Source organism: Ambystoma mexicanum, chromosome 2p (genome assembly GCF_040938575.1).
Source record: "Ambystoma mexicanum isolate Mex_15411 chromosome 2p, UKY_AmexF1_1, whole genome shotgun sequence".
Taxonomy (NCBI): Eukaryota; Metazoa; Chordata; class Amphibia; order Caudata; family Ambystomatidae; genus Ambystoma; species Ambystoma mexicanum.
Genome location: NC_090923.1, coordinates 577401378 through 577425397, shown reverse-complemented (window position 1 = coordinate 577425397; position 24020 = coordinate 577401378). Strand labels below are relative to the sequence as shown.

The following is a 24020-nucleotide window of genomic DNA, read 5'->3' as shown; positions in this document are numbered from 1 at the left end:
GGCACTCATCCACTAGCTTGTGTTCCATTACTATGTGACCCTGCATCTTTATACTCAATTAGGAAAGGTCACCCAATGAGTTTGCCACTGAACAATGCACACAATGGAGGAACAAAGGGAATCTTCAGAAGGTAGGAGAGTGATGAGGGAAATATGGGGGGTTAAATTGTAAGGCAAACCAGGAATAGAGAGAGGGAGATGATTTAGGATAGTCTCAAACATGGATCAAAAGCATATGGGGAGGAAAGAAAAATCCTTTGATTGGTGAAGTGTATTTAGACATCCTTCTCCTGAGTTCTTGAACTTCTGGTGCAACTTCAGTTGGCATGTACTAGATGGAACCTGCTGCTAGTGGCTCATTTTGGCACTTTTGCTAGAGTCTCACTCTGCAATATTGGAATGGTGTGCCCCTAGCACACATTTTCCTGGTGCCCCAGCGTGGCACAAATCTGTATTCTGGATATGTCCTGCTGATGTCTTCTGCATGAGCTCATGGTTGGGTAAATCTATGGCCCCTCTGTATCTGTTTTCCTGTTACATTCTCTGCCTTATTCTACCCATGTCCATGTATAGCAAATAAAGCTGTGTCTTCTTGTCAGATCACATTTACCGACAGCATCTTAAACCACTACTGTGTCTCCTGCTTATAGCTCCCTGCAATATCTCACCATTTTGTAGTGGCAATAAGTGCCCATTCTGCTGGCATTTCTCTTTTGTACTGCCTCCTAATGAAATTCTGCTTCATCCATACCATTCACTCGCTGCAGGAACCTATGGTGGAAACTAGCTCCTGACAGTATCTGCCTCGTTGACAGAGAGTCTATGTTAAACCATGCTACCGCAGGTCCTTATTGTGGACTCAGTGGGGCTGGTCCTCGCCTAAGGCAAGCTCTTTTAGGGTCTGCCTGCAGCAGTACCTTCTGGCATCTCCCCACTCAGAATCTCCACTGATTCACCATTAGAGAAGCTCTTGTTGATGTCTTCTTACATAAAGATTCATGCTGGTGGGCTTCAGCCACAGCTACTGCACAAGAAGAGTAGCTCTGTTTTTCTTCAGCACTTATCAGATACACCCTATCTGACTAACCTAGCCCATTGCCTCTTGCTGGCTGCACTACCACTGTTTATCGACCTTATTTATTTATTTATTTATTTATTGTACTTATTATTATTTATTCTGTTCTCTCCTCTGTTCCACACTTTCCACTTCTCCCCTCTGCCATGCACTTTCCCCCTTTCCCTTTCCCATGCACTTGCGCGCTCTTAATGTCACTGGGGCTAGCAAGATTGTTGTTTTTGTTCTCCCCTTGTTCCCCTCCCTTTGCCTGGTCGTGCTCTGAAAAACGTGTGTACGAGCGTGATATAAATAAAATATCATATCATACCATACCATAACCACTAGTGTCCTTATTCCAGCAGCAGCACATCTGTAGTGCCTTGCCAATGCACCATCTTTACTATAGTCCCCCTCTGTGGTTACATTTGCACTGGTATTTCATTCTAAATGTAATAATGCTGGTGTCTTCCTGTATGCAGTACCTTGTTTGGCATCTCCTTAATGCTGCTTCTCTGCAGGTGCGAGAGCAGTGCTGAGGAGCCACCTGTAACTGCTCCGCCATGGCCTCATTGCAAACTCCCACCGATGGAACCGCGCCACGCAGTGCCTCGAGTTTCCCAGAGCTTTTCCAGAAATGTACAACCTTCCCAGAAAAAAAGAATTTTCTTGTGGCCGTTTCTGAATATTGCAGTTTGCTGAATATTCCACAGAAACAGAACAGCTGAGTTGATAAGGGATTTTGGCGAAATGGTGGGGTTCAATCACGGGCCACAATCATTGGTAAACATGTTGGTATGGGCAAGGGTGGGAGGCAAGTGGAGCTACTTACAGGACAAAATGCTGGTCGCTTTGATGTGCCCTCGTTCTTTTGTGGGGCACATGTCTCAGTTCCGCTCACCTCACCTTCGGCTGCAGGGGCCTAGGGTGCACAGTAAAGGTCACCAGGCACAAAACCAGCAAGTTGGGAAACAAAAATTAATAGACCTTACACAAATAAGACATGTTTGCAATAGAACAGACTCAATACTGAAAGAGAGAGACATATTCAATGGAAGCCAGAAAGAGATGGAAATGCATATAGAGTGAGATGGAACAGAAAGGGATAATGGCAAGATGGAGAAAAGAGAGGCGTGTCATCAGAAAGTGTGCCAAGTACAGCACAGAGCAAAAGTAACATTGTACTTACCAGTGGGAATGGTTTCTTCGAATGGGCATTGTCAGGGGAGTTACTTTTAGTGACAAATCCTGATTGTCGAGAGAAGGGTCTGAAAACCCTTTAGAGATGTCAATATTTACAAACACATATGACACCAGAGGGAAACATCAAGCGTGAACCCTAGGAAGGCCAGGTTAAATAAATATTGCAGAAATGTGTGCAGATAACTAGCAATCATTGTGTTTTTTCTGCATTCACACATCAGGACTGCAGGAAGCATGGCACTGACTCTGCAGCTCTCATGCGGGGGGTGGGGAGAAAGACCTGATTTCAGAGTTCTTTCATTAAATGCCTGACATATCTGGACCGTCAAAGCCAAAGGCCGAATTGAGAAAAACACCCATGACAGAGGAATGTGGTTGTGCATCATCATGGGACTGGCCCTTGGGGATACTAAAGGATCAGACAGCGAAAGGGGATATCATCTGTGTGAAAGGTGAGTAGCCTGACACTTATCTTTGACAGGTGCAAGTCAGATGTGCGTTCTGCACATGGCGACAGAGGGCTTTCCAAACAGACACACATTTATTTCCTGAGCCTTCACTGAGATGACGAAAATACATTCCTTTTGTACATAAACAAGATGTGGGCGTGTCAGAGTTCAGTTCGCAAGACATCTATCTGCAGTGAAGTGTTTAAAACATCGACACCATAATGTAAATAAGCCCCAATCCATGGGGGCCTCTTGAGTTTCCACTTTTTCTGATAGGGCTATGTCTCGGGTTTCACAATGCATGAAGGGTCCCAGCGTCCATAATGCCACTGCAATGCGTTGTGAGAAGAGCCAGGATGCAATTACACAGAAGCCAACTAAGTCCTCAGAGCATGTCTAGCTGCACAAGCTGTGACCTTTTACATTGACAAAGCATCCAAAGTTCAATCAGCCTCAAGGGTTATCTGGAAAAGAGAACACCTGGCAAAGCAAATGCATCTTAGCAGAATGCACGTGGCTCAGGTGCACACATTTACACAGTTCCCTTCTGGCACGGATGTGACCGCTTAGTATTCTAAGCTTCATTGGGAGCATGCACATGCGTGGATTCTGTGTTTTGAGGTGCCTTCAGAGTGAAGAAGTCATTTACTTCTTAGGATATTGGTGGGGGTTGTAAGAGATAGGCACGTTCACAGCTGCTGAATCTCGCATGCTAGTGCATCTTATTACGGGTGGTTATAGCTCATCACAGGCCCGTTTTGTACATAGTCACTTGTCAAGAATTGCACCTCTAGGGGTAGAGGACCTTCGAAATAAGTGGACCTGGTAATACTGTCCACCAAGAATCTACCGCATCTGCCTTGCAAGGCTAAATGCTGCAAAATCAAGATACGGGCTTTTCATATCCTTCTTTAGAACATCAATATTGTTTGTCTGAGGTTGATAACCCTTTACCCACAAACAGGTCCTGAAGATGTAACTGACCCTTGACACAGAGGCGGGTCCTAAAGATTTAATTGACCTCCTGAAAATTCAAACTGCAGGACCTGCTGGTAAGTGACTTGCCGTGGGGTGTTTTGATAAGAATTCTGAACTTGTCTCATAAGTCAATTATTCAACGAAAAGAGAAAAGAACTTGTCACATATATACTCAACTTGGAAAATATCAACATGAAAGAGGTACAGTGGTCCATCCCCCTTAGGAGTCAGGGGGTGAAAGCAATCTAGATGAAAAAGCAATCCTAATCGCTGGTGAGTTTGCGAGAAGAGCAACATGGATTGATCTGTGTGACTTTCAAGCAATGCTGCATAGTCACCTTCAATTTGATATTGGTGGGGGAAGCCTGATAATGACACTTCAAAGCAGCAAGTAATGACTCAGTTGAAAAGTCTATGCCCCAAGTGAAGACATTGTGAGTGACCAACATAAGAACAATGGCCAAAGTGGAACCCAGAGTCATTTAGCCAGAAAAGGGATCAGTAACATTGGGGGAAATTGTGATACAGAATACATTTGGCTTATTTGCTGGGCTTGCCACCGCTGCAACAATAGCGTAAGGAACATAGGATGTGTATTCAAAAAAGCCAATCCGTTGGACAAGTAGCATAGAATGGTGACAAGAAGGAAGAAAGCAGATTAAGTCCAGAGATATGTAATGACAAGTAGAATAGCAGGAAAGGTGAGAGAAAGGGAAGGGTATGTAAAGAAAGAGAAAGGGATGGAGCGGAGCGTGGAAGGATGAAAAGGGGGTAAAAAAGAGCAGTGCATTAATAGGAAGATAGCAGGAATAAAGGAAGTAAGGGCATTTGGAAGAGATTAACAAAAACAAAGGTGAACACAGAATAGCAGAGTAGAATTCTAATGAACCATTCAAGTGGCATTGCTTAGAAAGAAATCTGACATTCTTTGAGACTTTATAGTATAGTAACATAGACATTCATGAGAGTGATTTATCATCGAACTGCTCATTCTATGGAGCATGGATCTAACAAACACATTGGGCCTCATTACGAGGTAGGAGGTAGCCATGGTGCTATTAGCTATTAGCACCATGGCTACCCCCTTACCGCATTCCGGGTCCGGGTTCCCGAAATAGGGACTTACCGGGTCATTCCAACCTTGGGGGACCCGGTAAGTCCCCATTCCGGGAACCATTCCCCATTCCCATTCGAGCCGCCATAGGGCTCAATGGGAATGGGGATGGAGTTAATAATGGTACCGCAATTTGTGGTACCGTTAATAGCTCTGAAGTCCCTTAACGGGTCCCATCCATAACGCCTGGTAAAACCAGGCGTTAAGGAAGGGACCCGCTAAGGGACCTCGGAATAGGGTGGTAAGGGATTACCGGCACCGGTGTCCTTACCGGTGCCGGTAATCCCTTACCACCTACCTCGTAATGAGGCCCATAGTGACTACGTTAAACATGTTTCATCAGTGTGCCACATTGATTTCCAAATGAACATTTTTGATCCAAATATTACAACATTGTATTCCGGCACAACACGAAAATATGTATTCCCCAATCTTAAAGCAATGTGAGCCTTTGAATAGAGCAGATGCAACCATTACACATGATTGCTAGGCTCTCTAGTGGCCATCTCCAGTGAGATTTCTACTTGTGCAAATGATAAAGGGAGAGTCATCCAGTCATTTGGAGGAGGTTATTTTGGTGCACGAGCATTCAAAATACAGTATGCATAGCTTTCTTGGCAAATCATCCTACATGCCTAGACTTACTTTAGTCCTCAGAATTGAGGAGTCAGCCCAGAGATATTTCCAGATCAGTAAAAATGCTCACCTGAGTGAAGATGAGGGTATCAGAACTCCGGCTGTCCAGGCTCAGCACAAAGCGGATGGATTGAAAGAGCTCCTGTATGCTTGCTCTGAAAATCTCCTCCTCCATGCCGCACGTTGCCCGTGCATAGAGGATCCGTGACTGAACGATGAACTTGAAAAGGTACTCCAGGGCCTAGCAGGAGAAAGGGAGGTGCAGGAAGAGTTCAGATTGAGTAATGGAACAGAAGGAAGCAGTGAGAATGGGAGAGAAGAAGACAGTTGACCAATTGGATGATAAAACAAATGAAGATGATCTAAAAACGCACATAAGAAGGCGTTCCTAATGCTGATTTTCATCATTTTATGATCGAGAAAGAGTTAGGGGCATACTATCAGGAAACCCCATTCCTTCTTTTCATCCTAGACATGCATCTAATTACACGTATTACTTTAACAGCCACATCTTTTATTCTGCCCACAAGCACTAGTGAATGTGACTTGAAGCACTTACTGAATACCGCAGCATAACACTCCATAATCAGGGTAAAATAATGCTGCTATTAGGCAATAAGCCCCGATCTGGTGGGCCATTACCGCTTAGGCTAATGCCCCCCGGGCCCATAGGGACAGGCTTGAGCGTAGCAAGGACTCTAATGAAGGCCCCAGGGGAATTACTGGATGTGATAGTGGCCCGCCGGCGAGGGGGTTATTGCTACTAGTACCCCTGCATGTTAGACCGGGGTACTAATGGTGTTTTTTTCGGCTGTCAGAACGTCGCGTTGCTCAGTCGAAAAATACAAAATGAAAAAAATGCCTGCCGCAGTCATGGAAACGTAGTCCATTCTCCCTTTCCGTGGTGGCAATAGCAAAGAAAATGGTCACCATGGAATGGGAGAAGGGGCTACACGAAGTCCCTTTTCCATTTCTATGGCGGCTATTGACTCAAAGTCAAAACAATTTAATGAAAAAAATGGCTGCCATGGAACAGGGAGAAGGGCCTATGCGTAGTCCGTTCTCCCTTTCCGTGGCGTCCATAGTACACAATGAAAATGGCCACCATGGAATGGGAGAAGGGACTACACATAGTTCCTTTTCCATTTCTATGGCAGCCTTTGGCTCAAATGTAAAACAATGTAAACAAAAAAAATGGCCGCCATGTAACAGGGAAAAGGGACTATGCATAGTCCCTTCTACTTTTCCAAGGTGGCTTGAAGAAACATGGAAGAAAGGCGAGGGACGCAGCACAAAGTGAGCAGGATTACCAGAAGCTAAGGCTCACAAATGGACCAATAGGTAAGTGGTATTCTTTGTTTTTGTGACGCACCGGGTACTAATGGAAAATAATCTGCAATTTTGCATTAGTCCTCATGCTGCCTACCACCATTTTGAATGCATGGCAGAGGGATTCAGGTACAACGGCTGAAAAATCCTTTTTCAACTGAGATGTTGGCAGTAAAGTGTCTTTGCAAACCTGGCATGAACGCTGTAATGTTCAGTAAAGGTATTATTCCCCATCCCCCTTAAGAACACCCTGCCATTCAATAAGGGATAGGGGAAGATGTGTCCTCATGTCCTCGAGTTGCAGAATTAAGTACTTCCCCTTGGAAGTGCTAGTACGCAGACTAGTAACTGTAACCAACTTCAAACTTTTATCTTTGGCTTACTGTTATTTCTGGGTCTGCACTTTACCAGCTACGCCTATCGATTGGTAAATTGTTTTGCTCTCCTCTCTACCTGTAACCTGAGTGCTGGCCCCCACTACCCTTTGTTTTAGTTTCATCTGTTGCAGCTAACTTGCCCTCCCCTGACTTGCTGCTAGGCCGTCTGGTGAGTTCCTCATGTACAGTGCAGCCCCTATTCCGCTCTCTATCTCCACCACGCCCCCCTGTAATGATGGTTCTCTCCATAACTCCTATCTACTTTAACTGCTTCACTATCATTTATACTACCTCTCTCTCAAAGTATGGAAAGAAAAAAAATCAAGAAACCACTCCTGGTTGCCAACCCAGGATTGCCCATTGCTGACCCCTACGTCAAAGCCTACTCCAGGCAGACTATCATGAACATCCTCTTTGCTGTCCCCTCCCTGACATATGGTTGCTATCCTCTCCCCCTTTTCTTCCTTGCCCATTAATGGTGGAACCAAATGAGAAGTTCTCTTGGCACACTTCTCATCCTCTAGGTGCATCATTAATGTCTACCAGGATGCCACTATCATGGCCCAGGGCTCTCAGCCCAATCACCTCCTTCTTGACAGGCATCTCCCATCTCTCTTTAACTTCCCCCCCTCCTGGGGAAGCCCACCTTCTGCCACCCCTCTGGCCACTTTACCTCCACTGACGGGTGTACCACGTCCCTCTATCCTGCCTCAGAAGACCTTTAAAGGTGGAAATCAGCTTCACTTAGTGTTAGGGAGAATTCTCTTATAAGGCTAATTTCCCAAGCTTTGCTGGATTTTTGGGGTTTGTTTTTTTCTCTTGCTAAGAGTGAGACTCTTTTCCTCCCACTCTTAGGCATGATTTGAGGTATGTCTTTGACTTATTGTGTGCTTATGGGCTATGGGATCTTTTACTCCATAGGGTATCATCTGTTTTAATGTATGTGTTACACAGCACCCTCAGTGCAGTAACACAGGGGTGTCATAGTGACCCCCAAACATAGACTCCATACCCTCGGACTGACTACTGTCTCCCAGGGCATGTAAAGTCACCATTGGCTTTACTAGTCCAAAATTGTGAACAGAACCAGTACAAACCATCATATTGTGGAAGTACTGGAAGGGGTTAATTCGATTGCCCCTGGGTCTGTTTCCAAGGGGGCAGTGTCCAGTCCCCCCTTGTCGAGTTTCTGGCTGGTGGCAGTGGTTACCACGTGAAATATTCCACCAGAATATTTCCTATGGGATTTTCCCATTGGTTTTAAACACACCACGTTTTGATGCAATGTTAAAGATACCGCAGGATTATTTATTTAATATAAAATCACCGGTTGGGTCTTTTCGCCAGAACTCTTTTATAAAATGGAGTATGTGTCCGTCTCTGTAACTCCAACCAAGGTCGGGCCCTTTGTTCCACTTTTTGGCGGGCTTTTCCACAGAAGCCCTCCAACTGGTGCCACTCTGTCTGGGTTCCACAGGATGTGTGGGTGGGGGAATTGGCACCCTGGACTGCGTTGCCTTAGCAACCCAAGTCACACTCTGTTCTGATTGGCCCAGTGGTGAGCCGCCCGGCTCAACACTTAGCATGTATGAGTGAGAGCTAGGCTGTTGAATGGGGGTTTTTCTGCATAAAAGCAGGGCTTTTGGCACTGGAACTTCAGAAGTTGCCACAGGACCTAAGAAATCTGAAGAGAGGAGAAGCTGAGCCATCTGCAACGACGACACCACCGGTGGAGCCCTGCTGTAACGACATCACCACTTTCCCGACCACAAGAGAAGATCTTCTACTGTAAGAGTCTTCTCCCTTTGAGCTGGTGGGGACAACCAGTTCACCATTCACCTTCCAGGATATCCCTTGGTCAAATCGCCAGTGCCAAACACCCCAGCGGCTGGATAGCCAAGCTTCACCACTGTGACCGCGAATAAAAGGAACGCACCTTTTAACCGACAAACTCCATGGCTGGTCTCTTCCCTGGGCAGTGCAACGACTCCAAGTTTACTCCTCGATGAGATCTTCTCTTCCCCATGGTCGAAACCGCGAACTGCACCCGCTGTCAGGAACAACTGCCACCGCTGGAGCTTCCTCACTCTTTAAGGTACTGAGTTCCGCCTGGCCTCCCTTTCTGCGGATTGCTAAAGGTGACCCTTAAATCCTTGGCTTTCCAACTGGGTTGGCGCCAGACCTTCTAACTTTATCTTTTGCATCAAACCAACCTCCTTTGAACATTTCTACAAAGACTTGAGTGCTTTTTAAACTGTGTGATCTTGGGCACGTTTCACCTTGCTCCATTTAAAGTGGGCCTGGCCTATAAACTTTGGCTCTACAGTAGACTCTGCCTTCACTAACTTGCTGTGGTCTTAGAAAAGTGTTGGAAACTGTTTTATTTTCATGACCTGCCTTTTTCTCTCCTTTTAACTTAATTATTGGAGTGCCATCTAAGTTACACGCTCACATCTGTTTTCACAAATAGTGGTGTTTTGACCTAGACTTTTCTAATAATTATTAAGGGAGGTGTGTATACTTTATCTGATTGTGTTTCAACTTGCTTTGATTTAGAGTGCTTAGTGTATTTCCTAAAGTGTGTTTTAAATAAATAATTATATACTTTTGATACCAGGCTCTGTTCAATGTTTTCTTGCTCTACTGTGTTTTTAGCCCTATTGTGTATCCTCTGTATACTGCCCTACTCATCTTGAGAGAAGTCTGACTGCTCAGCCACAGCTACCAGGTAAATCTGGGTGGTGCAGACTGCTACCAATTGGGTTCACTGCTTACTCCTGTAGTTTTAATCTTCTTGCAGTGTTCCCCAAGGGAACTGTACAGGATTCTGCCTAACACCTAGCTACCCTCAACTCAAGCTCTGCTGTCAAACATTCCTCTAACATCTTTCACCTCCTTGAAGACTTTGACTTAGATGTCCTCGCCCTCACTGAGACATGGTTCAATGCCAGCTCTGTCACTTCTTTTGACACTCTCCTTCCTGACTGTTACAAGATCCCCTCCAAGTCTAGGCCTAACCGGGCTGCGGGTGGAGTGGCTCTTGTCTTCTCTGATTGGATCTCTGCTTCTGTCATACCCAATCAATCCTATTCTTCCTTTGAATGTCTTGTCTAAGAGTTGACATCTCTCCTATCCTCTTGCTCACTCTCGCTACCATCTACAGGCCCCCTGGGATGATTTCCCTCTTCCTTTCTGAGTGGGCCGACCTTGTCTTCTCTTCTGGCCTCTACCTCTAAACCTCTCCTCCTCTGAGCCTTAAATATTCATTTCGACTCCCCTGATGCAGCCTCTCTACCCTCCCAAAACTTCAGTGACTCTATCTCTCTCAACATTCTCATTCAGCCAGGCACACCTAGGAGGCGCTCATCTCAGCTGACATCTCCTTCTCTCCCCCTCTCACTACTACTCTCTCCTGGACTGAGCACTCTCTCCTCCCCTCCCATCTGGAGACCCTGGTCTCTGATTTAACCGACACCCACGCTGCCAGTATCCTTCTCTGCCATTCGAGCCATGAAAATAATGACAGCAGCTGCTTATGCTACCTCCTTCATTCCCCCCATTCCTGCTGTTGATGCTGACACTGACTCAGCCATTGCTAATTTGCCTCGCTGAAACACAAGTGCAAAGTGGTTGGCTTCTCGCACATCCCCTGACAAACTGGCCTGTTTCATGCCTGTCGCCTGCTTTAAAGGCTATTCAGATTCTTCATGAGCTACAAGAAACAGGCCCCTATCCAAGCTTGCATTTCTGGGGCCACAAACAATCTGCAAGTTGGTTTACCCCAATTAATCCACCACACTGAATATGTTGGTTGTCTCCACGATCAACAGTCTGGCATCAGAGCAGTCAGAGGTATGGAAACTGCTGAACACCGATGAGGACTTGCTCTCAAACCTCTACTCTAACTCTATTTCTGTTCTCATTCTCCTCGACCTCTCCTCTGCCTTTGGTCCATCACTCCATCCTCATAAATTGGCTTTGTGATACCCTCGGCATTACGGACTGGGCAATGGATTGGTTGACATCTTTCCTTTCAAATTGGTCCTTCCAAGTGCAATAGGGCAATTTTATCTCCTCTACTTCACTCTTTATATGCAGCGTTCCCTCAGGGCTCTATTCTCTCAACATGGCTTTTTAACATTTACCTTTCCCCTCTTGCCCACCTGATCACCTTCTCTCATTTCCAGTGCTATGCTGATGACAAACACAGCTCTCCTTTAAGCTTCCTTCCTCTTCCTCCTCCTCTTCCTCTCTCATTCCCAATTGTCTGTCTGGTATTCAGGCATGATGTGCTTCTAATGATCTCTGCCTTAACACCAGTAAGTCTTGAGATACTTCTCATTGGGACCCCTGCCCTGTCCTTCCGTTCTACTCTCTGGCCACCCGCTGTGGGCCCTCTCACCTCGCCCTTGTGTGAGGCCAAAAACCTTGGAGTTATCTTAGACTCCTTTCTCTCCTTCCTACCTAATTTCTCTGACTTTGCCAAGTGGGGATCAAATTCAAGACCCTCTGTATCATCCACACAGCTGTCTGGGGGATGGGACCTCGCTACTTCCAACTCTCTCTCCCTATATACCTCCCTGCCAAAGTCCTTCGGTCCTTTAGCTACACCTCTCTGCAGGTCAGACGTTTTTCCAAGCAGAGGGGCAGGGGGTAGATCTCTTTCGCTGGCAGGAGCGACCATCTGGAACGGCCTCCCTGCCCATCTCAATCTTGAGCCAGATCTCCTTAAGTTCCAGAGGCTTCTCAATACCTTCCTTTTCACTTTCACCTTCCCTCCCCCCCTTCCTTGTTAGTCTCCACTTGACGTTGTGATTGGTTGTCTGTGTCCCTTATGAGCCTCACCGGGGCCAGGTCCTCCCTCAACCAATCTCCTCCTGCACTCGTTTTGCCAGCACTTGCCTATGGGCACCCTTCCCTGACTAGCCTCCAGGCTGGCCCACCCCCATTCCTGCACTACTGAATCCCTCTTGTTTTTCCTCAGGCACTTTCACCTGCGTTTGGCTCCTTAGCACTTGCCCTGCCCCTGGGGCCCCAACCCTCCTGCACTTCTCCCTTACCCATCTCCTTATCCTTTCCCCCCCCCTATCGTCCCCATCCCCTTGCACATCTAATTACTGAACTTGCATGATAGGAATATCACAAGGCTTAGTAGGACCGTTATTGTTATTCTCCTCACCCGCCCCCCCCCCCTCCCCATCCTTTGTCTAGTGGCTCCTGGAAACACTTTCTACTATATAGGCGCCATACAAATATTCAATAAATAAAACACTAATGCTCTCTTATTAACTATCAAACAAGCTAAATAGGCACCATTTGATGTACACACTCCATTGAAATTACGTTACATCAGGCTTAATCTCTCTGCTCCCTGGTACAACGAATCACTAAGAAATAATAAGCACATCGTCTGGTCACTTGAAAAACCCAGTTTAAAATGCAGGGGAATGAACATCTCACTCTGAAGGCTGCACGTTACACATGCCTGTCCTCTCATCATCAAACATAAAACCGCGTATTACTACCTAAATATTTAGGCGTCTGCCAACAGGAGCAAAGTTGTCTTTACGACAGTCAAACACGGCTGAAAGGCACTGCCTGATTTGACAATCCGTGATTCCACAGGAAACTGCCAGGCTATTAACAAACGCTTGTTCAACAAAATAGATAACATATGGCAACAGATTGATACTGAAAAATAGGTTGCTCTACCGCCTGCTCTCAATCCCTTGGCACATAAAACAAACCCGGACCACTTTCTTTTTTTACCAAATATCATTTTATTGAGTTTTTCCTTTTATAACAAACATGTCGCCATTACATACACCAAGCAATAACAGCATATTAACAAGGCCCTTGAACCGTAGCAATATGCTTAATTGTCTCCTCCCCATTCTAGTCCTGCCAACCCACCCCTGACTCTCAGGTAAACGGTTTACCAACTGTAATCCTATAGTATATTAAGTGGACTGGCTAAGGACAGTCTGCTCCAGGGGTCCTAAAACATAAAGTGGGGGGACTCAACAAACGCAGTGGGATGTGCCGTCGCCAGAAATTAGCATATCAAGGTGAAACATGCACATTTCATCAAATTGGCTTTGCGTAACCACCCAAATTGAACAGCACGAATGGCGTTTGCCTTTCATAAAATCAACACACGCACAAAACCAAGAGAGGATATTTTCTTCTAATAGTGTTTTTGAAAACTTTAAAGGGTGTGCATGTTTTTAAACTCCAAGAACCAAAATAAATGTTTTCGCTGAGACTTGCAGTGCCGAAATGGGACATTTCACCTTTAGCTGTCTCTTATTTTCCCTCAGGTTATATAGTGCAGTGGTGAAGTGTCTGGCCTACAAATCTGCGCATTGCGGTTTCATCCCCGAGGTTCACTTTAATTCATAAATGCAAAGAGGACATTCAATGTTTCTCATTTTAGCTGGGGGGGACTGAGTCCCCCCTCTAAAAAAAGTAGGTGTACTCCGTCCCCCCACGTGTACCTTCGACTTGAGCCCTGGTCTGCTCAGTGTTTGCAGAGAGCTGCAGGTGTTTTTGTCTCGTCTGACCTGGTGCTGCCATTCAGTTGCTGCCCCATTAACTTCAAACAGAAAGGAGGCGGTGCCATATAAGTCGTCGGTGGCACGAAGCGCTGGCGCGAAGGACTGGTTAAGGACAGTCTACTGCAGTCCGCTGAAGGGAGCAGTGGTGTGCTAGTCACAAACGAACGCAGTGTGCCCTGGTGCTCGGGAGTTCAGGTGTACCTGGATCCCCCCTCCAGTGCTGCGTTTGCTGCCTAGGACAAGTCTGGTTTAGGGGGATTTACTTCTTCCAGCTGCCCGCCCTGTATTGGGAAAGCCTCTGCAACACACACCATTGCTATCCTTGGACATGGTAAGCCATCTGTGCAATTTTATAATCTGTTTTCTTTATTGATAATATGAAACCTTCACGGCAGTGTAGATCCAGTCTTCGTAGGGAGACAGCTAATGCGGGCAATTGGCCCTGTTGCCCGGTGATACTCCACGATGTTCTTAAAGATGCACTGAGGTGGAAAAAAAGGGAAAAAGGAAGCGTTTGGCAAATCTAACATGAAGAGTATACCTCAGGCCAAATTTACTGGATTCCTATCTACTGCTACCTCGCTACCTCCCTAACCTCAGCTGCGGTAATGGCGCCTTTGACTCCTCTCTCAGCTGAACCTGCTATAAATTCTGAAGCTAATGATTCACAACATTCATTCACAATTGACAATGATGGTTCTCTACTAAACTTATGTCTAAATCTGAGACAGTCTTCACTTGGGCCGTGCACAAATAATGATAATAACCTTATCGGTAGGTAGTGATGCTACCGAATGGGTAATGTAAAAGGTTACAACGAAAAAAATGTCACTGAAAAAATATCAAAAGTTTAAAAAATTATATATGGAGTGGGCTAAGTGTCTGAAATGGGTAGAGGGGCTGTTAGGGTGGGATTGTGAATTTTTCGGTATTACCTTTTTCGGTAACATCACATGGAACCATCCTAATTGGCACTGACTTGTCTACCAGCCTGACTTTGGAAGACCTTATTTCCAACTCTGAATCCTCATATGATGAAATTTCAATTTAGACGAAGTTTCATCTACATCTAGGAAGCACTCCCTAAGGGAGTAGCGACTCCTCTGCACCAATTGATGCCATTTTATCCAGAATTGATGCACTTTTAACTCTTTGCACCATCATGAATTGAAGTGTATTATGGCTAAAGCTATTGAAGACATTTCGTAATAATAATTTAGAGCCTGACAAATGTATTGCTACCTCACAGTAGAAGAACAATTTGATAACTCTAAATACTGCCACTCCTGGGGCCACAGCAGTGCCACCGGGTAATATGATTGTCGCTGGGAATTAAGATGTTAATGCAGTTGGCTCAGAGTCGAATCGCGCTCCTTCCTGCTCTGTGCTACCACGGGATGACTGCTTAACCGTTATTCCAGAAACAGAACAATATGCTATTGAGGATCTATGTAACGAGCTTTCGATGATAAATAGTCCTCATAGGGTATATAATGGACGCAGGAAACAATTGGCTAGCAAGAGACCAGCCCATCGTCACAAGTGGGTTGAATTTACCAATGAGCCATCACAAGCCCCTACTTGCCGTCAAATTGAACATATAGCATCCACCTCCTCCCCTCAAACCATGACGAACACTAAAGATTGGGACAATGGGATTGTAAAACAAGTTGAATTAAGAGGTCCTTTATGTAAGTGGATATGTACCAAGAGTTCAGCTTCAGGTCCTAGGCAATACACAAGTGTATAATCAATGCTGGGATAAGCACGATGACAGACTGGTTAATATTTTTAAATGCTGCTGTACTGCAGGAGTTGCCTCAAGGGAATCTAATGGTTGGCCGATTGCTGGCTTAGCCAGCAACAAGGTTCTTACAGTTCCCTCTAGTTACTATTATCTTCCTTTTGATCCCAAAATCTCCACTTCTCTGGGGCCCATGGTCAAACTGGAAGAAATCGTCCGCAAAGTGGATAACCTGTTTTTAAATCGACCATGCTCTCTTGTGGAGAAACTTCCCCTGGCTTTCGGCAATTAGCAACAGAGATCTATTGCATGTGGAGCTCCCTAAGTGGAATAGCCCTACTAACTGGGCGCTTATTGAATTTGCCTCACCTGCTATAGTATCCTTGCTATGCAATAGTGCGGGCATTATCTAAAATAGGGTTTAACCTCGCTGTGTGCTGTTGCCAACTGAGTTTGTCTCAATGTGAACAACGGGCTTCTCAGCTGCACCATATATTGAATTCGGTAATGAAGTCTACTCATATCCAACCTGATAGCCGAAGGTGCATGCAAAGTGCTGCAGCATTTTTGCCTATCAATCCCACTGATGGGGAATACAATTTATCTTGGATGCAAGAACAACTGGGTCTGGATGATTGACAGTACCACAATCTCAGTACCTTAAAGTGGATCTGTTGGAATACTCAGGGTTTTCACTCATTCCGGACTCATCCCTTGGACATCGCTCATATAAAATCTAGCAATATATTTATCTAACAGGAAACTTGGGCTCTAAGAGTTTTAATGTTAATGGTTATAGCATACTATACAGACGTGATGTGCGTGGTGCGAGTGGACGATCGACTGGTGGCCTTGCCATTGGTGCCCAATCATTGTTAAGCTGGGAGCCATATTCAGAACAAATTAAATCACCTTAGGATCTTCCTGCAATACTTAATGTTTGCCTATCGGGCATTTGAATATTGATTATTAACATTTATTCTCGTCCAGAGCAGAAACGGATCAAGGAAATCCTACATCATGTTGACAAAATGATTTGTAATTGGTATGAAAGCTGCCCGAATGGCAATGTCATTGCAGCTTGTGACCTAAATGCGCCCCAACTTGTTGATCTCATTGGGTCCTCCCTTGAAGATACTTGCATAGCATCTCCAACCAGCCACAAGCAATGTGATCATGGGGTGGGGGATCAGTGTGGGCTATGAATTTTAATATGTATGAACTTATTTCTTTAAATTATACACAATGGAGTTTACATTCACCTTTATATAGACTAATGGGGACAGTCTTTCATGCCTTGACTGTGTATTCTTGGATCAAATTCTTGGCGACTGTTGAGGGGCTCTATTGGCCACATCTACCACCCTTAGAGATAATGCTATTTTATCTTGGTTTTATAAATGACCAACTATATGAAAAATGAATACACTTAACGACCATGCTGTCTTGAATAGCCAAGGCAATCGTGTCATATGGTACGGTAGAAATGTTGCCAAGTTTAGTACTTTTATAAGCCTCAATGGCAGCCCCCTTTATAAGTTGCTCCCAACGAGTGATTGGGATCTTGTTAGCCTGATGATATTAATAAGGAAGTTAGAGGAGAAATTTCCTAAAAATTGCTTCTATTGCTTTGATGCATTAATACATCAGGCAAAGAAAACCCTTCAGAGAATACACGCTCAGATTAGTAAAGACCGTATCTATTCCAGATTAGAAAAGAAACGATTCAAGGTACATGCCATTATTCAATATAAAAACGGGCTTAAAGCCCACAGATTTTCCACCTTAAATTCACACTGGAGGTTCCTTTTTGAAGTATTAAAAAGTAATGATGAAAGGAAGTTCTGGGTGATGGCAAGAAGCTTTATTAATACAAAACGTAATCTAGAATTGAATCCTATAGGTTAATCTGACTGAATAATAGCAATTTTGGAACTTTATTTTATTCCAGACTGCGATTGTACATCAGACCTTTGCTATTTTCCTACTACCCTATTTCTAGAGGGATTTGAGCAGGAAGATATTATTTTGATTATTAAAGCCCTCAATAACTTACAAACATCTAGACCCGACACCGTGGCCAATGCTGTCCTAAAGGAGAATCCTGTTTCTTGGGCAGCTGTGTTAGAGCAACTATTTTGTAAAATATTAAAAAAGGATTTGACTCCAGCCAGTTGGCAGAGGTCTGTCTGGATCCCTGTATTTAAAAAGAGTGACCAAGCAAGCCCCCTACACTATCGTCTATTATCAATGCTCGATGTCGCCAAAACATAATTTCTACCATCTTGTAAAAATAATTTTCTTAATGGGTGATGGATGTGGGAATATTCTCGCTGTTCCAAACTGGACATAGTACTCTCCATAATATCAGTACCCTCCAGTTTATTATCTCTGCCTACAGGGTTGAGCCAGATGATAAGTTGTACATATGCTTTATTGATTTCAGTAAAGCTGTTGATACAGTATGCAGACCAGTACTATGGACTAAACTGAGAAACTGGGGCATTGATCTGTCCTTATTGCACTTCCTTATCAGCCTACATACTGACACCACAGTGGTGGTGCGTATGAACCAAGAGGACAAGATTATATTTGAAATACCCAATAACAAAGCGAAAAACAGGGCTGTGTTTTAGCCCCTTTACTTTACAATATATATGTGAGCGATATGGATCTTGCAATTAAGCCAGCTAGAAACTATCCCCCGTAGTGGAACAATATGTGTCCCTTGGATAGGTTACTCTGATAATACCATCCTGATGGACCACACCCCTATAGGATTATAAAGCTCCTTAGAAGTTTTATGAGCATATGATTGGAAAAATAACCTCAAAGATAATATCTTAAAAACTAAAGTTTTAATTATTCAAGGTAAATCCATGAAATCCAACTTCTACTGCACAATTGACAAAATTCTCCTTGAAGTAGTTGAAATGTATATATACCTAGGGTTTCCAATATATGATTCTCATTCCCACAAATACGATAGTAATCATATCCAATTTAAAATATTAAAGAAATGGTTTTTATGAAAGCGTTTTATATTTAAGATGGGCGGCAATAACAATGAGGGACTTATATCCATCTATTGCAAATGTATTCTCCAGGGTATATTGTATGGACCCGTCGCCCTTCTTGCACATAGGTTGACTTAGACTGATAAATTGGAGGGCAAGACATTGAGGTCCATCCGGGGTGTTCCCAATTCTGTGCCTGTAGCGGCTCTCCAATGTGAGCTAGGTGTTCCCCCTCTACAGTCCCTATAGGTTGTGCAATGATGCAATCTCTACCTTGGATGCATTTTATCCCCCAAATCATCAAATCTCTTGCTTAGTTACCTTGCCAAAAAGTACGATCAAGACAGTAAAAATGAGTTTCTAGTACAATTACGGGAAAAAGTACTGACACACTTAGCACATCTTAACTTACCCATTAAGGATTTGATACTAATTCCCAATAGGACTATTATCTTAAAAATTACAACAACAGAGCTGGACATCTGTAATAATATTAACAGTTTGAAAACACTGAAATGATATGCTGATTACAGCAAACAGGGATTTCAATATACACTCCCATGTTCTTATTTAACCAAACTATATTCAGCACAGATTCGATGATTTGTCAGTTACCTACAGCTTAATATTCTCCCCACTATTGAACATACTGGTCGATGGGGTAAATTGCCCCGAAATGAGAGGATTTGTTGATTATATAAGTCGACTATTGAGACTGCTCGCCATCTCCTCACGCAATGTATCAGACTGAAACCACATCACCTTAAAAGCTACTCTAATTCTGTTAGCAGCTAAGATTCAATAGGAAGTGATCCGTTTTGGAGTACCATATAGGGGGCTGAGTCCACTGCGATCTCTGCCACTGCATTTCATGTCTGGGGGTAAGCCTTTTTGCTGATTATCAAACTCTGAATGCATTATGCGGGTGATCCTAACTCCCTGGCAATATTAGTTAATTGGATATTCTAACATGCCTGTTTGATGAATGTATGACAGCGAGGATTTATTATATATTTTATCTATATGGACTATTTTATACTACACTTGTTTTTTTAAGTATGTTTATTTAAGCTATGTAATTATGTATAATTATTGTTAAGATTGAAACGTTTGTGTAAAATGTTTGTTTATAACCAAAATGCACAATAAAAATAGTATATTATCCGGGTCTAGCATCACCTTGAATACAATCCTGAAGTACCCCACTTGTCTCCACTCCCTCATCTCTATACCTCAATATCATCCCTGGCATGTATTTCGATGTAAATGGCAACCACTCCTGTTGCAATATGCAGCCCTTTTCCTTGACTAATTCTGCCCATCATGCCAGAGATCTTGCAGGCACCCATGCGTTACTTAAAGCAAGCAGTTCACCCACCCCACTGCCATCCTAAATCAAATCAAGTGGGACAATCATTGCTACCCCTCCTCAAAATAGTAAATGCTTCACGCATGCAAGTGCAAGACATCTTCCCAAGCACCCTAAACACAAGACTAATCTACCCTTCCTTTAAAAAACCCACCTTGGTCCCAGATTATCTAACCAACTACTAACCAATCACTAGGCTGTCATTCACTGGAAAAACATTGATAAGGTAGTTGCCATCCAACTCTATTATTGGATAAACTGACACAACCTGCTCTGTGATTACCAACCTGTGATCAGACAAAAATGTAAAAACTCATAAAGACCCCATTCAGGTCATAGATGTGACTCAGGTGAGACCACTGCCCAGTCACCTGTGGACTCCCACAAGGAGCAATACTCTCCCCGTTCATCTTTAATCCATGCAGCCACTGGAATTACTTCCTAGAACAGAGACTTTCACAGCCTCAGCGAATGAGTGATTCTCTACATGAAGCATCTAACAAAAATATTTGTTTTCTCAAGATCTTTTGTTGTTTTTGCAAACCTAAAGATTTTGTATTTTGTCTAAGCATCATATAGCAATTTTCTAGCCAATGCCATCATATGCCCAGATGCTTACACTACGTCTGTAGGCATTTTTGCATGCGATGTCTTCAAGTATGGTATGACAATGGTACAAGTACATGGAATGTTGATTATGATACCTGGGAATGGTACAGGTACCTGGCCAAATGTTGCCATTGATATCTACACAATCACAATGCCTGCCAAGTTATGTTTCATTTGATGTTAACATATTGGCAAATAATTATAACACTTGGACCATGATGGTAGATGGTGTAAGCACATGCTCACATAATGGCATTGATGGACAGATCTTTCGTGCATAGCCAACATTCTTGTCTTTGCTATGACTTGGTATTTAACATATCATGACTCTCTGGCACCAGATGATTCAGAATGCTTATCAAATCCTTAGGAAAAGGCAGAATTCTGTTAAACCAGAAAAACACAATCATCTCAGTAGCAATTAGCAAAATCAAATTCACAGCTTCTTTGCATTTTGCGGTGCTGACCAAGAAGGACATTCCTGATTTCATATAAAATATGTAAGCAGCAGTATGTTTGTTAAAAACGTGGCATGATATGATTGGTTATTTATAACACGCTTAATACCCAGAGGTTTCTAAGCGCGGACCCAGGGATTGAACCTGTGTCGCTCTGTGTGGTCTTGCTTCTAAGGTGAGCACGTTGCCCCTGAGCTATCCTCCCAAGCCCAGGCCCTTAATTATTTATTACATTGGGGCACTAGTTTAGAGTTAAAACGTTGATATGGCAGGATATCCAGTGCATGACTTGCATGTATTTTACTTGACGATTTCAAATAGATGGCACACATTTGACAAAACTTTGTAAGCAGCTTAATTACCTGTTCAGTAAAACTGCCTTTTCAAGTTCACCCTGTGATAACATCATGTGGTCGTGAACTACTCAGGCAAAGAAAATGTTCTCATTTTTTAACCACTTATTTTAAAACTGTAACAGAGGTAGAGCTTGAATGAAAGCCTATAGGGTTTAGGGATCAGTCTACAATGGATAAGGAGGCCCCTTTTGAAAGTGTCAAGTAGGGCACAACATAAAATGGGGAATTTCCTGGGTGTCCAAAATCTTCTCTGGTGGTTCTCCAAATCAAAGTTCTTAATCCTAATTTTAAGAGTTGTTGCCCCTCCCGAGACACGCTGTTCTACAAAACAATGTTCAAACATGTAGCCAGCCAAAGCTTACAAATCCTATTTTTAAAGAGGTATTGTCCCTGCCGGGACATGCCAGTCTACAAAGCAGTGTTTAAAGCCTACTCTCAATGTGTCCAACCATACCCCAAACAACTAAACACCCAGGTTCCTCTGGGAAGGCTCTCTCAGTGTTACTCACAGGCTGGACCCTCTGTTAGTCCGCCAGCTTTCATGACATCTCACACAGCCTCTCCTAGGATTTGACCTCCTCTCTTCTTAGGCTGTGCCCCAGAATTGCAGGGTTCACTGTAGGCCTTGCCTAGACCGCTGGGTTTCTCTGGATACAGTCCAGGTCTGTCCCAGACCCTGGGATTCCAGTGAACCACCACAGGTCACTTGCAGACCTTAGGTTTCTCAGGCTTCAATTCAGGTCTCTCACAGACCTTGGGTTTCTTACATTCCAATTAAGGTCTTGCACCAGTTCAGGACTGTTGCAGACCATGGATTTCTTAAGCGTCAAATTATGTCTTTCATAGACCTCTGCCCGGCCTCTCCGTATTCACTTCAGGTTGAATGAGCATTTCTCCCTCACTATTTTGGAGGGTCTGTTTCCATCCAACAATATTATATTGACTTCCTGACAAGGCTCTGGCTTCTCCGTTTCACCATCGAAGGGCTTGCTGGAGGAAAGCCTCAGGTTTTAGCTTTCAAATTCCCCCAGGAAAATGGGAGGTGATCTTATACTGCTATGGGCAGCTTTTTTCACCAGGCCTAAAGGGTATTCACAGCTCCCAGCCTATCCTTCCAACCCTGCAAGCTTGCACTGCTATGCTTCAGGCAACAGTCTTCTTAGCGTTCCTTCCTTCAGCGATCTCCACTTGTATCAGGGGAACATTGAAAAGCATTTATGCTTGCTCTGATACTGTGACAAACACTTGGAGCTCCTTCTTTTATGGATGGGTTAAAGCTTGCTGTCAACCAAGGGGAAAAATTAGACAGGTCTGTATTCTAATTGGGTTGTTGTATAGGCTGGGAAGGAGAAGCAGAGTTTTCAAGAGATGGGACAGCCATCTTGGATTCCCAGTTAGACAGATGGATGCTTTCAGGCAGGTTGCACCCACCTCTAGTCTTTTGGTTATTCTTGTGGTTTTAAGGATGTTACTAGGGGGTTGCTAGTGTGCCAGGCCTGACCTGGGAGGTTTTAGTTGTAGAGCCTCTAGTAGTCTGAAAATCTCTCTGCCTCCAGAACGCGTTTGTTTTTTTACTATGGATTGCTATAAAGTTCTGTTTTTCATGGGACACGGGCGAGGGAATGAGTCTGGAGACTTCCTTTCCGGGTTATCTGTTATGAGTTGTGTTGTGTTGTTCGCTGAACACATGCTGCATATGTTCCTGTGCTTGCTGCTAGAGTTGGTCCTCTCCGATGCTGGAATTTGGCTTGGGTTTCTCTAAAGTCTCTGGAAGAACTCCAGGGTGGTGTTTCTTAATGTTATTTTCCGTTTCCAGAGACCCCTGTCGATTTTCCCCATCCTGCTCCTTATTTCTAGTATCCGGTCTGGAAATCCAATTTAGTTTTGTTCTCGAATAAAAGATGTATTTTGTGAATGACAGTGATCAGGGATTTGCTAGTTAGAGGGGGCTTCTGTGTGCATCTGGGTTTTTCAGAAGACTTGTACCCTGTGGGGATTCTGGCCCATGTTATGGAATTATGAGACTGTTGCATTTCGGGAACTGTTTTGCAAACTGATATGAAATGAAGTGGCTATCCGTTTTAGACTTCCCTGCTTCTGAGCAGGGAATGGGTTCTCTTCTGACCTCTAGGAGTTGCTAGAAAGATTTGCACCGTTTGAACCCAGTAGTGTGATTTTGGCTATATTTCTTGTTTTGTCATTGATAATGTGCTGCATTATGGGGGATGTGGTTTTTAACTTTGCCTCCCTGTCTAGATTATGTTAGTGACCAAGAAAAGGTTAGAATCGATAACTCGGGGCCTTCAGGAAATGGAAAAATGTTCTGGGAAATCCCCTTTGTACCACCATCAGCACGCACTACGCTATCTAGTCATGGCAGGAATTAGTTCACAACAACACTCAAATGATCCAATAATGCTATGATATGCCAGCCATAGTCACCATAAGGAAAGGCATGAGTCTGCATACTCAACTTCTGCCATCTCATTCCATGTGCAGCTTTAATGCCAAACAGCGCTATACACAAAGTCCAAGTCTACTGTTGTATTTTTTCCTGACAGAATTACAATCTATGAGGAAACTGATGTTTTGCATCTGCTTTCCAATCTTCCATCTTCCTTGTTCATGGCTCAATATAGTTCAGCCCAGTAAACCAGAGGATGGTACAAACATTACAACCCACAAACCTGGCAGCTTAATTGTGTGCGAATGATTCGAAATTTCGCTTTTATCGTTTTGATAACATTTCAGGCACTTTCTGCAGATGCAC

At 43.9% G+C, this 24020-nt stretch overlaps 1 protein-coding gene across 4 annotated transcripts in view; it reads right to left on the bottom strand.

The window, feature by feature from the left end:
- The window catches only part of DOCK3 (dedicator of cytokinesis 3), a 2582899-nt gene that overhangs the window by 779139 nt on the left and 1779740 nt on the right, over positions 1–24020 (bottom strand). For all 4 annotated transcript variants that reach the window (XM_069644069.1, XM_069644070.1, XM_069644071.1 and 1 more), the window contains one exon: positions 5505–5675. In XM_069644069.1, coding sequence (XP_069500170.1) covers positions 5505–5675 — 171 coding nt within the window. The remainder of the gene's footprint in view (positions 1–5504; positions 5676–24020) is intronic.